This window comes from Stegodyphus dumicola, chromosome 8 (genome assembly GCF_044657685.1).
Source record: "Stegodyphus dumicola isolate Sdum_Otavi_A_Nest chromosome 8, ASM4465768v1".
In the NCBI taxonomy this organism is placed as follows: domain Eukaryota; kingdom Metazoa; phylum Arthropoda; class Arachnida; order Araneae; family Eresidae; genus Stegodyphus; species Stegodyphus dumicola.
The window spans coordinates 168,943,381-168,959,326 of record NC_140775.1 but is presented as its reverse complement, the minus strand read 5'-3'; the positions used below and the strand labels follow the sequence as shown (position 1 = coordinate 168,959,326).

The following is a 15,946-nucleotide window of genomic DNA, read 5'->3' as shown; positions in this document are numbered from 1 at the left end:
TATTATTACAGCAATTTTATAAAAATTAAAGCTTGAACTTTCGATATTTCGAAAAGAGTTTCTAATTCTGGAGCTGCAAAAGAATCTACAAAGTGAAAGCATGTTTCAATGTCCATTAAATAAAAAGTGCAATTGCTGCAAAAAATGAATAAAGGCATATGCATTTAAAAATTATGTGAGTATGGCATTGAAAAGTCAACTGTATATATATGACATAAGAAAAAAGAACTTTTTGAATTTTTTGTGGATTTTGTCACCCCACTTGCAATGAATAACAGAAAAATTGTTCATTATGCTAAAAGTGATGATTGAATGGGTCAGACATTCAATGAGTCACAGAGAGGGTGTGCCATTGACAGGTCCAATGTTAATGGCTCAAGCCAAAATATTTCATGAAGAAATGAACTTCAAAACTGAGTGCACATATTCAACAGGTTGGTTAGCCAAATTTAAAAATCGCCATTGTATGAGGCAACTAAGAATTTCAGGTGAAAAAGCTTCAGCTGATACTGAAGCTGCTGAACTATTTGCAGATGAACTCATTGAACTCATTATGAGTGAAAAATTATCTCCAGAACAAATTTACAATGCTGATGAAACAGGTCTTTTCTGGCAATATGTACTGCGAAATATCTTGGCAACCTCTACAGAAGAGACACCATCTGGTGTCAAAGATTCCAAAGCAAGACTAATAATTTTAGCTTGCACAAATGCTGTAGGAACACAGAAGTGCAAACTTTTCGTAATCGGAAAGCATACATGACCCTGAGCATTTAAAGGAGTATCGGTCTTCCCCGCTATATATTGTGCAAATAAAAGAGCGTTAATGAATGATTGGTTTGAAAATCATTTTATACTCGAGGCTTGGTAACATTTGAATTCGTTTGGTTTACCTGATGACATAAAAATAGTCGTGATTGTAGACAAGTGTTTGGCTCATATTTCACTTCAAGTTTTAGTGAAAAATAATGTATCTGTATTATTCTTTCCTCCAAATTCTACGTTCGTCATTCAGCCTATGGATATGAAGACTAGTGTGTACACTGAAATGCAAATATAAAGTAGCATTTTTAAAATCCATGTTAAATTTTTTGAATAATGGCAAGACTATTCACGAATTTTTGAAAAATTTTAGCATAAAATCTGCTCAGTGGAGCATCGCAAGATTGTGGGAGGATGTGTCTCCAGTTACTTTTAAAAATGCGTGGCATAATTTATGGCCAGGTACCATATTTCATGGTGAAGATGATGAAGATGATAGCTGCGAATATGAAGGCTTTCGGATTTTGAAATTTTACAGTTAATGAATTTTGTAAAGAAATGTGAAGAAGCAGTAATAAATAAAGATGATATAACAGAAGTTTTTCATTGCAATGACAGTGCCCAAACATCAATAATTAATGGACCTCAAAATCTGTAGTATGGTTCTAGATGCAGAAAATGCCCCTACTGATAGTGAAGAAAGTGACAGAGAGGTTACTGAAAATGAAAAAAATTTTGATTGACAAGTTATTCTCAAGAAATTCTCGATGCAGCAATTACAGGACTTGAACAGTGGAACTTTGTAACTGAACAAGAAATTATGTCTGTTCATAGAATTAAAGAGAAAGTATTAGCAATAAAAATGAAGCAACTTAAACAACTTACATTGAAAGTAATGTTTAATAAAGTAAACAAATAAATATTATTATTTTTTTTTGTTGTTGTTGTAAATTTTGATACCCTTTAGATCATAAATGCTCTTTATTTCATAATTTCAGTTCTATAATTTCTGCATGCCATCTTACTAAATTTAAACTTATGATTTAATATGGGGAAAAAACCCAAATCTGGAATTGCTGAAGTCTCGATGAGTCCGGATCTTGGACTTTGTTATGTATAATGCAATTTAGTGACTATTTTCACAGTACCTGTCCAGTGCCCAAATTCTTTTTTCTCAAAAAAGTTTCTTCTTCAGAAAAAGGTAAATTTAAAATTTTCATCCTTAAAAAAATGTAACCCTTTGCACTAGAGTGGCGCCGATTTGAAGTGTCAACTTGAGCAGCGCCTGAGTGATTTGAAGTCTTAAATCGAGCAACGCTGCTACAATGTATGGTCTTCTGTAACTCAATCTCCTTAATTACAATGAGCAATAAGATATTTTTCTCGGAAGTACTTTTGTGGACTAGACTCTGCTAACATTGTAGCCAAATCTTAGCTCAGTTTAGTTAGTCTCAGCGTAGCATTTGCTTGCAACAGCCTTGGAAGTAAATATAGTAACTAAAAATTGGCCCTAAAAACACGGAGGAAGATCAGCTCGAGTTCAGACGAATTCTATTTTACCGCTTTGGATGATGAACGTCGCGAAATGAACAAATCCAGTGGAGAAGACAGTGATGCAGTAAGAGGTGTGAGACGATGGAAAATTAGAATTACAGAGAATTAGAATTATAAATGGAAAGTTTCACATAATACTAAAAGGGCCAAAAAAGGACTGCAAGGTTTGTTCTGACCGTAACACGCCTGGAGGTAAGTGAGAAATTTCGTATTATTGTGATAAGTGTCCTGACAGACCTAGGATGCATCTTGGATATTGTTTTACGAAATATCACACCAAAACTAATTACAGAGTGTAATATTTAGCAAACTTTGTTGTTTTTGATATATAAATGAATAAACTGGTAAATTTTATTATTTGCATATGTTTTTTGTTTATAAATGTTTTTAAAGTACTTGTAAAGTGTTTGTCAAATTTGGCCGAAATCAACTCGAGTAGCTGGTTCGCGCAAGCGAAAAAGGCCTCGAGTGCTAAGAGTTAACCTAACAATGGTTTTGCACACAAAAATGGTTATTTGAAAGAGGTAATGAATTTAAACTAATATTTGTATGTTAATGGGATTACTAAGTTAGTAGCTTTTGATATCTTGACAATGTCGTAATCACCAGTGTATGAAATACCATTTACCATTTCGAATAATATTTCAAAAAAGAAAGAGGGTGTGTGTGACTTAGAAATTTTAAATAACAATGGTTAAATATAGTTGTGAGAAATAAATTTAAACAACTGGACAATAAAAGTTAATTAAATATTCATGTTTAGAGAGAATTACTAAATTGGCAGCTTTTGATTTCTTGCTAATATGGCAGCTGTGAGTGCATACATTACTATCATTTTTACCGTAATTGAACGAGTACCAATAATTTTTGCCCTTCCTTTAAAACAGACAAACTTTCCTGCAAAACTAGTTCCATTCAAAAACTCGTTAAATTTTAGGAGGTATGTCTTGTTTGACTTTTAAGCAGTTACTTTCCTGTTATTTATTATACTTAAGTATTTTATTTTTATCATACTTTTCATAAATTTGGGTATTTGTATCTTATGTTAGGAAATCCAGATGGTAACAAGTTAACTTTGATGGTGGTCTTGATACCAGATCTTAATTGCTATTTTGAATAACAAGGATTTCAATTCATTGTCTTTTTCAGTAGTTGTAAGCTTTTTAAACATAATCCTTTTTAACTATAAATTTTACTTCTCCTTATAAACTTCATTTTCACAAAATGTGACTGATGTAAACACCTTTTCAATAAAATATAAATCAAATTATTGCTTGAAATATAACACAGTTTCATTCAAACAAATGGCTTAGTACATTTTATTAGTAACTGCAGATTTTAATGTTGCATATTCACTATACATTTTCTATAGAAATTAGGACATTTTCAACTTTTTGCAATATTTCATGATTTTTAAAAACAGTCATGCCTTTTATTTAATTATCACTCAAATCCTACACACCAAGAAAAAATCAACAAAATGCAAAAAATATTAATGATAATACAAGAATCATCATATGGCTTATGCAAGGACAATGTTCCAACAGGTATTTCTTGCTATGTCATACCAACTATTCTTCCTGGCAGAAAGTAAAACATAAACAACAAATCCTATTATTTCTGGTTCCTTTAGAATTTTTTTCTTTTCAAAAATAGGCTTCTGCAATGCTAGGATTTAGAATTAAATCGCTGACAGATTTAAAAGTTATATTTTGTCATATAATGCTAAAGCAAAGGTATTTTGAAGGATGCACCAAACTTACAATGTATAAGGTGTAACTTATAACGTACAAGGCACTTTTGCACAATTTATAACATATAAGGCAGAAGCTTTTACTAGACTTCCAAATAATTCTTTGTTTATTATTTTCTACACGTCTCTATTTATTATAAACTTATGATCATTTTTATGACCTAATGCAAAATATATAATGTTTGACATTGTCATTAAAGTAGGATTTGCGTTAGAGATTTAATTAACCAAGTTCAGTTACTGATAATCGTTTATGCTTATGTGCAGACATTTAATTCAGATAGCATATCAGACTTTAGATCCTTTACTATAAAATTACTAAAAAAGAATAGCTAAGGCAGATCATTCTCCTTTACAGAATTATTAATCAATAATCAACACATAAAAAAAAAATCAGATATCAGAAATAACAAAATCCCCAGAAAAGAATGTACTGAAAACAGATATATTGCAGAAAGACTAAAGGCAAAACTTCACCATTAAAAAAGTGTTGCTCCAGCAAATCTGTGAAACAATTTAACTCATACCAATATAATTTTTTGGGGGAGGGGGCTGTTTGTGCTTGTTGAATGTTTTCAGCATTTTTATATATCTATAAAAATTATATTTTATATAAAATTTTAAAATATATAACATGTGGGATATCCTATATAACCGTAACTAATTAAACAATTACAACTTCTGATTGAATAAACTTGCAATATATTTTTTGCAGAACATTTTTAAACAAATGAAGCTTATTGTAGGGCAATGCAAAATATTCTTTTGTGAACAAATATGATTAACTGAAAACCAAGCAATAATAAAATGAAAAATATTTACTTCCACATTCCATACTTTCTTCAAAACTTTCAGATTTCGATGATTCGTTTCTAACATGAGAAAGTGGTTTAGGCTTTAATATGACATCATCTTCTTCATTATAGTTGCGAGAACTATAAAATATATGTAAGATAATTAACTCACAGTGTTCTTTTTACTATTATGAAACTATTTCTGAGCTACTAAGTAACAGTATAACAATCAGTATAACAACAAATTAATAATTCTAACAAAAAATAGAGAATAAGTCTGCCCCCCAGCAAAACTATGCATTGCCGTTATAAAACTCTAAAGCAAATTGAAAATAACTTATAAAAAATAATTTTAAAAGTAGCAATAATTATCACAACTGAAAGATTCTTTGATGTAATAAATACCTACTTCTTCTAATTTTTTAAAACTTTAAATATATGTTAATTTTTGTAGCTGAACAACAAAAACTTTAATAACATAAAATGCTTGCATAGTCACCGATGTTTTATATGGGGTAGTTCTGGAGATACAAAAGACTTTTCTGGTGATGATAATTCTAGTTCATCATCTTCAATTCTAGTACTTTCAAGAAGTTTTTCATTCATAACTTCACTAAGGCGCTCAGCAAGAGTAATCTTATGACGCTGAGTGGCATATCTAATTGCCCCTTGAATTATAACAGTGTTAGGCATTAATCGTGCAATATCCAGAGCTCTGCAGTCACGATCCATTCTAGTGGCTAACTAAACAAAAAGAAGGAAAAGCATATATTTACAAAAATTTTCAATATTCATTTAATTAAATTTTTTTAACACTCATTATTTGTCTTAATATTTTGATAAGGGGGAAAAAATCAGTTAGTTGATTAGTCAAAAGAGCTAGGTTTCTAAAATACAAACATAAGACACTAAATTTTTATTGTGAGAAATTTACAAATCAATTTCTTTTATTAAAATTCTAAAATTTATTGCAATGACTCTACATATAACAGCAGTATAATGCATATTGCATAAATGCCAACTAAGCAGCAATAAATACAAAATGTACTGAAAAGTGTCATATTTATAGACTATAATCACTGAAAACTCTATTTCTTATTACCTAGAACTACAATTTGTAATGATGCTTAAAACATACTATGCTCACACACACATCACAGAGGGGTTGAAAATGAATTTTTATGCTGTTGTTCAGAATCTAGACAAGAAAATTTTTGTCTCAAGGAATATGCTAAAACATGACTATAGTGTGTCTGTGGAGACAGATACACTAAACTACAGTCATTTCCAACACAAGATGTAAGCAAAATATGTCTCAAAATTGTGTACATTTATTTTTTTTCTGAAAAGAACATTTTAAATTAAACACCATGTATAGGAGAACGAATGGAAGAGAATACTACTTCCAAAAGGAATCACCAGAAATAGTTAGAAAATCAGTTATAAAAATGCGAACTGACTTTTGTGTCAAAATATTTTTATAGATACAACAAGCAAGTCAGCTGCCTGCCACCCCCCCCAGATAAAAAACAAGACTTTGGGTAACTTGTTTCACTTATGAAAGGAATTCTCAAATTAAAAGTTATTAATGCACTTCTAAATAGCAAATGTGTTTAAAAAACAACAATTTTTTTTTTTTTTTTTTTTTTTTTTAAAAGTTTTGCAACAGACTTCATCTTTAAATGGAAAAGTAATACATCAGCTTTAAAACTGAGCAAATTTCAACCCTAGATTTGTCTTTCAGGAAACAACACAAGTATATCATCTTTTGAGAAGCAAATATTTTCTAATCTGTTTTATTAGAAAAACATCTGTTCCATAAATAAAGTGAAACAAACTAACAAAAAAATTCAACAAGTAATTAACAATTTTTACTTATTGTCATATTTCAGGCAAATTGCTGTCAAATATTTTGCATCAAAACCTCTATCAGTTTTGGAATCTTGTCTAGAATATTTCTATAAAACTAATAGCAGTACAAAGATAAATTTTGAATAGTTTAATATTTCATCTCATTCAAAATAATTAAGTTCTCATTAATTAGATACTAATTAAAACTAATTGGTGTATATTTTGTACATTTTTAAAACTAATTGATGTATATTTTGTACATTTTTATTAAGCTGCTATCAGATCTAGTAGCTATCTTCAAAAGCATGTTGAAAGCAGCATTTCCAAAAATATTTGCTTCCAGGATATTTAATTGGTTGACTTCCAGCATATTTAGATGGTTGATTTAATTGATAAAATACTCAAGGCTGACATCTTAGAATCATATTTAGTGTATTATTAATCGAGAAATTTCTGAATCAAAATGATCAGTACAAATTTTTTAAGGTAATCACGCAGCATGCAAAAGCACTAAGCAATATTTGAGTGGGACATGCTATGTATATATGGTATTTTTGAATAGGAAAAAAAAAAAAAAAATGTATTAGTTATGTATTGGAGCCTAAAATTTAAGAATTATCTGATATTTAAATATAAGAAAAGTATAATGTAACTTATTTAAAAACAGATATTGTTATAGAACAAGCCACACAATTTATCCAATCCTTATACATGGATGCTCAAACAACTAAGATATGAATAATAAATAACAATAATATAATCCTATGAAAATTGTGCTCAGTGTCTAGGTCTTGTCAAAAATATTAAATTATGGAAACATAAAATACAAAATAATAAACTTAACATGAAAATTTCAATAAAAGTACATGAACTTATGCATATAATTTAAAATTTATAAATAAGAATATAGGCTTCGATCACTAAATTAAAAATCCTTACAGCAAACATTTTTAGGAGGACATCCATCCACTGTTTTTCAATAGCTCGATATTCAGTATCGAGATCAAAACCTTCTTTTAGTAAACTTTGAATACTCTTGTGCATTAAAGAGCACCTTGCATTTTCTTCCTAGTAAAGAAATATATGCAAAAACATATTTAAATACACATGAAACTAATTTGCTCTTAAAATACTGACTTCTGCAATTTGCAGTACAAGATAGCATGATATAAATATTAATACAACAAGCAGACTTACAAAATGAAAATCAAATATTGTAAATATAAGAGTATGAGTGAAATATTTTTTTAAAAAAATAACAAATATATTTTAAAATACAAATACTAAATACCAGAAAACATTTTGTTCAATGATGAATTCATTTTTTCTGTTGAAATAAATAAATGAACTACACAGTTAATTTAACCCTGTTTAGTTTTTTAAAATTTAAATCAACACAAATTAGAGATATTTAAGATTTTTTATTATGTAATGCATTTCATTTCTGAATCAACTCTGGATATGAAGTTATAAAGACAGTGACATCTCATTTTCTATGTGCACGTGAGTATTTAGGCTTACAAGCTAAATCTTCCATATCAAGGGTTCTCAACCGGTGGTATGCAGAGAAGCAAGATATTTTTAACGATTACATTCAAAAATTAAAATTCCAACATCTTGATTGAGGTTTCTCTTGAATACTCGTAAATTTATGTGATCTGAGCTTTGTTCAAGAGTGGTGTTGGTGGTATATTGAAGAGGTGATGCTAAAGGTTTTCAATTTTTATTTAGATGGTATGTGTTAGTCAAAAGGTTGAGGATCGCTGTTCTATATGGTAAAAAAAAAAAAAAAAAAAAAAAAAAAAAAAAAAAAAAAAACCTTAAAGTGAATTTTTTAGGAATGCTTCTTTTAGCCAAACAAGTCTTTACATCACAAGGTCAGACATTCTGTTGTATACGAGTATAAAATACACTCACTTCCAAAAGTTCGTGGAGAGGAAAATGCTAATTTCTGGAAGCCAATCAGAATTGAAGAGGATGCAATTCGCTGCAGAGGTACATGGAAGTATGCAAATATGTTAGGTAACAGCCAATCATGCTTTCATGTCAAGAAATATGCAAAAAAGGCAGTCTTATAAGAAGCCAGCTTTATGAAGGGTTACAGAAGTTGATTGTAAGTGCTGATAGAACGTGTTTAAAACTTTTGTACAATTTCAAGACATATGTGTTTCTATGACTTCCAGAAGACGAATGGAAGATTCTGAGCATTGGCGTGCTGTGGGGCACATTGAAGCAGAACAGTCGATCACAGATGTTGCTCTTTTCTTCGGCGTTTATCATTTTGTAATTTCACATTTATGGAAACAATTCCAAACCACACAGACAGTTGTCCGAAGGTTTGTAGCCGGTCGCCCAAGGGTAACAAACCCCGCTGTTACAGTTTATGTACCTGGCCACGAGATTGCGCAGCGTTTTTTACTTTTAGCTTGTTATATTTTTCTTACTGCATTGCGGGTTTTTGAGATAGATGTAGTGGCAACCAGAAAAACATGATGAATGTTCTAATGTAAGCATACAATTCTTGTACATAGCTGTAAATAAAACTTCTGTGTGATAAAAATGAAAAGGAATTCCAAGCGTTCCTGTGGATATTTATTAAGAAAGGTAAGCAAACTTTCACTTATCGATGTTATTAAATGTAAATAATAAGAATAAGAAAAAAAAAAAAAGATCATAAGTTACAACACCCGCGAAGATCGATATATTGCTACTGTAGCCAAGAGGAATCGCAGAGCGACTTCCACACGTGTGAAATCTATGGTTACAGCGTCCATTGGTAAGGCGATATCTGCATCTACTGTATGCCGAAGATTACATATGAGTGGACTGTATGCCTGGGTACCTCGAGTTTGTGTTCCTCTATCCATCCAATCAAGAGGGGCACGGTTACAGTGGTGCCGGGAACATGCCAACTGGAATGTGTTTGACTGGGGCAATGTCATGTTTACTGATTTGTCAAGATTTGCTCTGGTGCCAGATGACAAGCGTATAAGGATATGGAGTAAACAACAAACACGCAATCAGTCCCAAAACATCATCGAACATCACGCATTCCGAGGTGGAAGCATTGTGGTGTGGGCAGGGATTTCATTAGGATACTGCACCGACCTGCACATCTTTAAACGGGGTTCTTTGACAGCTGTCCGTTATCGAGATGAAGTCCTAGAACCCATTGTGAGATTGTACGCTGCAGTAGTTGGCCCTAATTTTGTTTTAATGGACGATAACACATGTCCCCATAGAGTATACATTGTCGATGACTACCTGGAGAGTGAAGGGATTGCGCGTATGGCGTGGCCAGCATATTCACCCGACCCTAATCCCATTGAAAATCTTTCGGATGCTCTCAGCCATACTGTATCTTTACATTTCCCACCTCCAGCCGCTCTTAATGAGCTGGAAACTGCTCTACAAGAAGAATGGCCATTGCTTAATTCTGCGGTGGTTGACCACCTAATTGAAAGCATGGGCACAAGGTGTAAACTTTGTATACAGATAAGGGGGGAATCACATACCCTATTAATGTCCTTTTTTTCATTGTATGCTGTTTATTTTCAATTTATACATAATTCTCCAGTATGTCATTATCTGATAACTTACACAAATTTAATAATTATAATTGTTTTCATTTCTGTACATAACTATTGATTTTGTTTTATGTATAAATATATATGCTACTTTCCTGCCGAATTTTGTGTCAATCAAGGCAGTATTTCTTGATTTTTTTGAATTTTACATCTTCATGCTTAACTTTTGGAAGTGAGTGTAAATGTGCACAGTGGACAAAGGTTATTTTGCACTTCTGGAGACAACTGCTCGTCTTGTAGAAATGAGCTCTTGATTAGCAGTGTTAGATGATAGTGTGTTAAAGACGTTTCTTTGATGATTTTGATTGTTAAGAGTTTTCATTAAATTTTAATCAGCAAATAAAAATTTTATGCCTTTACATTTGCAGTTCTGATATTCACGTAGTCTGTGATACTACAGTGCCATAAAGACTTTTTTCAAATTTTAAATAAAGCATGCTTTTTCATAACAAGTATTATAGTTCTTCCTATCAATATATTTCTGGAAATAAATGAATAAATATTTTAGCATACCTTTCAATTATTTTGCTGTATTAATAATTGATAAGATTATTTAACTCACTAATTCTTTGCTGCGTCACAATATTTATTTAAGTAAATATGGAAGTTAAAAATATCATTTTAAAAGTTTAAATAAAGTTAACTATTTCTCTTTTAGTAAAGATTTTGAAGGCAGTCTCTTTAAGGTATTTACTGTTTTGAGTTCCTGGATATGATCCTGGCAAAATAAAAAGTATAGCCACTTGAGAGTAATATTTATTACAAATCTTGAATAGTTGAATCTTCTCTTTATTAAATAAGTGCATGCATATATACATAGACCTTTTTTTTTTTTTTGAGATAATTGAGTGCCAACATATATCTTCAAAGCTGTGCAAAATCTATTTTGTCAGCAAGTGAGAAAATATTACATTAGTCAGAAAAGCTGAGAACTTACTTCAAGTTTTCCTCTGTCTGTATCTATTTCACAGAATGGTAATGAAAATGGAATGACAGAAATTATAGGTCTCGGCAACAGAGCAGGATATTTTGAACCCTTGCATAATATACATCTGGAAGAGGAGAAAAAATTATTGATATCATTGATCACCCACCTCATAAAAAAAAGTAATCAATTCTCAATGTAAGAAAACTGAAAATAAAAATATTTGTTTATTATAACCACAAAAGAAAACAGGTTCAGAGTGGAAGAACTTTTAGGTTATTTTAATAAACAAATTAAAGTACAGTAGACTCCCAATTATCCACGGGCAGATTATCCACACCTGCTGCACAAACGACTTTTTTTTTTTTTTTTTTTACAAGCATAAAGCAAAGAAAATAAAAATGTTCACAGAACTGAGCAAAACGTTAAATTTGCTAACATCATGCTTATTTATAGCAAAAATATCCCAGGCCTTCTTGGAACCTTCCCCTCTGATGAGTAGTTGATTTCTTACTCACCCTTGCAGTGCCCGCTCCACCGCCCTCTCTCGTCTTAATCTTACTGACACGTCCACTTCCTCCCACTCGCCATTGTTAGTTTAAGCCTGATAGTGTTTGCGAACCAGTCGCAGTTAATTTCTTATCTTTTATTGTGTTCAGTGCTTGTGCTTTTTAGTTTTTCGTTACCAATTTAAAATGTCAGAAAAACGAAAAAAGGTTGTGTTGACGATTGCACAAAAACTAGAATTAATTTCCAAAGTAGCAAACAGCACTACAAGGCAGCAGATGGAATTGGATTGCAGAATCACGAAAACAACAGTGCATGACATTCTAAAGCAAAAAGACAAACTGGTGAACTTTGCATCAATGTAGACAGTGCTTTTGCAATGAAAACACGAAAAACTATGAAGGGTTCTACCTTTGATGAGGTAGGCACGGCATTGACAGAGTGGTTAGCTCAAGTTTGAAAAGAGGGTACTCCTGTAAATGGTCTTATCATTGTGGCAAAGGCAAAAACCTTTTTGAGTTGTTAGGCCTGAAAGGAAATTTTGATGCGTCTTCTGGCTGGTTGACTCGTTTTAAGCAGCAACATGGAATTCGAGAAATTGGACTTCATGGGAAGAAACTTAGTGGTCACGGACAAGCAGCCGACGATTTCCACCATGAATTTGAAGAATTTGTTTTAAAAGAAGAGCTTTCTTTTGAACAAATTTACAATGCCGATGAATCGGGACTTTTGTCGAAATGTCTTCCCACTCGCACTTTAGCATTTGAAAGTGAAAGTAAAGCGGCGGATCATAAAAGCAGCAAGGAAAGGATCACTATCATGTCTTGCAGTAACGCTATCAGTGGACACAAATTTAGACTTGTTGTCATTGGAAAGTAAAAAAAAAACCAAAATCTTTCAAAGACACAAGGATAGAAAATTTGCCCATTGATTACTTTAACCAAAAAAAAAAAAAAAAAAAAAAAAAAAAAAAAAAAAAAAAAAAAAGATGGATGAGCCGAAACATTTTTCAAGAATGGTTTAAAAAAATCTTTGTTCCTCAAGTGCGTAAACATCTTAAATCGAAAAACCTGCCTGAAAAAGCTGTGCTATTGATCGACAACGCACCTTCTCACCCAGCAACAAGCGTGGTAAAGTCTTCTGATGAACAAATTTTTGCAAAGTTTCTCCTCCCATACATTACTGCGCTAATCCAACACATGGACCAAGCAGTCATTGCATCAATGAAGAGAACATACCGAACCAAGCTGCTAATGGCCAAAATTAAAGAAGGTTATGATCTGAAAGATTTCTGGAAACACTATGCAATCTTGGACAGCATCTACGATATTGCATCTGCATGGGATTCAGTGAAACCGTCAACCTCATAAAATCATGGAGAAAACTCATGCCTAATGTTGAAGCCAACAACAATCTAACCCCTTTATAGTTGTGAAGATGAAGACATGCCCACAGTAACTCTTGCCGATATGGTGAAAACAGTTCCGGGTGGTGAGAACGTCGATGCTGAAAACATTAACGAGTGGTTGGAGTGTGACGTCAATGAACCTGGCTTCGAACACTTGACAGATGACGAAACTGTGAAGAAAGCAAGGGGAGAGACTGAGAATGAAGGACAGCGAAGTGAAGGCGAAGAAGAACCCACTGTGCAGATGCAGAAGACTCACGAAGTGGCTTTGCAACAAGTCGATGGACTGCTGAGCTATTTGGACGACACGGAGTTGGCCGAGAAACTTATGCTATGAAAAATGCAATCTCAGATCAAGAGAAAATGCTTTCAAAACAAGAAGCAAACACAAATGACTGATTTCTTCAAAAAGGTGTAGTTTTACAGTTATGCTTTTGTAATTACATAATACATTATGGTATTAAAACAGTACATATGTATTAATTTTTCTGTGTATCTTTGATGCCTCTTGTAAGTACAAAGCACTTTTCTGCTTTCATTAACAAAATGCATTTTAGGTTAGTTTTGAGTGATATACTAAAATATTAAGTGTTAGTTAAACATTTCCTGTTGTTTATTTTACGTTTTATTGTACATAAAACGATTTTTCAAAGTTGGAATGACCGTTTTCTCTTTTGCTATACCCATTTTTAGCTTTTTTTCAGATTATCCGCAATTTTTGTTATCCACGGCGACTGCGCCACCCAATTCCGCAGATAATCGGGAGTGTATTGTACATAATTTTTATTTGAAAAACAAATTTTAAAGGATGCCTGTTTTTTTCAACACTAATTACCATCACAAGAATTTTACAATTCTCAAATCCAACATTGTTCTTTTGCAATTTCTTGGACCATCAATATAAATGCAACACACTTTCTCATTTTTTGTATCATCTATAAAATTTTCATTTTTGTAGAAAATTGAGATGACAAAAAATTTGCTTCTTTACTGCTGCTTTTTCTTGCATGAATGTCCTTTGCATGACAGAACCTTCTCAAATCCTGAAGAAATTGCTCGATCACTAAACCCCTGTAGTTTTCTTGGGTGATGGTAAGAGCATTGTCTTCCTCATCTTTAACGAAATGGGGGCCTAATAAATCATGTGCTGAGATGGCACATCATATTGTCACACGTGCACTATACAGCGGTTTCTGGACAATAACATCTGGCCAATCAAAACCAAGGCAGTGAGTTGTCTGGCGATTGATGTAGCCGTTCAAGTGAATGTGACTTTCGTCAGAGAACCACAAATTCTTCAAAAAATTTGAATCCTAGTACACCATGGCCAAAAATGTTTAAAAACCATCCTGGCTCACATATCTGGCTTTGTCAAGCGTTATCCAATCTGTATCCGGTATGAAAATCCATCTATGTCCTTAAACACTTGCGAACAGATGTACAGCTGACATTCAGTTTCAAGGCCGTTTGTTGTAGATTTCGTCGGGATGAATGCAGCATCTGCTGGAGAACACGTGCGTAATTTCTCATTTGTTAAAACAGTTACTGGTCGACAAGACTTCCTCTCTCTGTTGACACAGTACACTATCAGAACAGCAAAATTTCATAACAATGGACAGCATAACTGTATTACTTGGTGTCGTCTTATTAAACTCCTCCAGGAATTGTTCTGCCACTTTTTTCAAACTTGGTCCACCTTCACGAACACTTCCATATGAGCGTAAATAAGGCTCAACTACAAATACTTTTTTCCTCCATCTAAAGAGACCCATTTCCAACATCAACAACTGCACAGCACAGCTTCCTTTTCGCTACTGAGAACACGTGCAGCTGGAGCTATGCCCCTTTGACAAACGCACACACGTGTTCGAGATGCGAGAGTTTCAGTACTGTACATTTTGGTGTATACTGTAAATAGTTTCAAAAGCAGAAATATAAGCATTACTCAATAAAATTAATTAAGCCACCTAAATTGCTTCTCAGAATAGAATGTACAAACAAGTGAAATCCTTTCCTTCATTTCCAAATGTCTAAAGTAAAATATGTTCATTGGCATTCATGTAAAGAGATGGCAAAAATATTTCACTGTCCTTACATTCTTGGAAAATAAAACCAGTCAATGGATAAATTGTGATGAACTATATAAGCTGCTAAATTACTTTTTCTTGAAATCTCAAAGATAAATAACAAGATAACTAATTAAGTACTCTTTTTGCCTAGCACATGACTTATAAATTTTACCTTGCTGTCTTATAAGCAATATTTATCAACATTTATTTAGTTAAACATCACTGACAACTTATTTTGGTGTTTAAAGCAATGAGCTACCGATACTAAAACTTCTTATAAAACAGACTTAAGTGAGGTACTGAGAATATACAAAAAGATATATTTTGAAAATTAATGAAAGACATAATTATTCAGATAAGCCATTCAACGTAATTAAATATATAAAATTAGTAATATAAATATAAAAAATAATTAACTTTGAAGTTTAATCATGTGATTTTATTTTTGATTAATAGCAAACAATATTTGAACTGAGTTTAGATAACTAATTTATTTTTTCCTTAAATTTGAAATATGCTTTTTTTTTTTTTTTTTTTTTTTTTTTTTTTTTTTTTTTAGCATACTCTGACAGTGACATAACACTGAGTATCTTTAAGCAATATATTAAGAAAATTTGAATTAAACAAATAAATAATGAATATATATATATAATGGAAATGAGTAAACAATCAGCCAAAACATTAAAACCAGGCTATCAGCTTACTTCTGGCCATGAGTGCAGCCAGGTTAGAAAAC

General features: G+C 32.1%; 1 protein-coding gene across 1 annotated transcript in view; it reads right to left on the bottom strand.

The window, feature by feature from the left end:
* The window catches only part of Ctf4 (Chromosome transmission fidelity 4), a 91,677-nt gene that overhangs the window by 20,849 nt on the left and 54,882 nt on the right, over positions 1 to 15,946 (bottom strand). Inside the window, exons 19-22 of the mRNA XM_035354951.2 lie at positions 11,239 to 11,353; positions 7,654 to 7,782; positions 5,363 to 5,607; positions 4,892 to 5,004 (exon numbers count right to left, since the gene is read on the bottom strand). Of these exons, the coding sequence (XP_035210842.1) occupies positions 4,892 to 5,004; positions 5,363 to 5,607; positions 7,654 to 7,782; positions 11,239 to 11,353 (602 nt within the window). The remainder of the gene's footprint in view (positions 1 to 4,891; positions 5,005 to 5,362; positions 5,608 to 7,653; positions 7,783 to 11,238; positions 11,354 to 15,946) is intronic.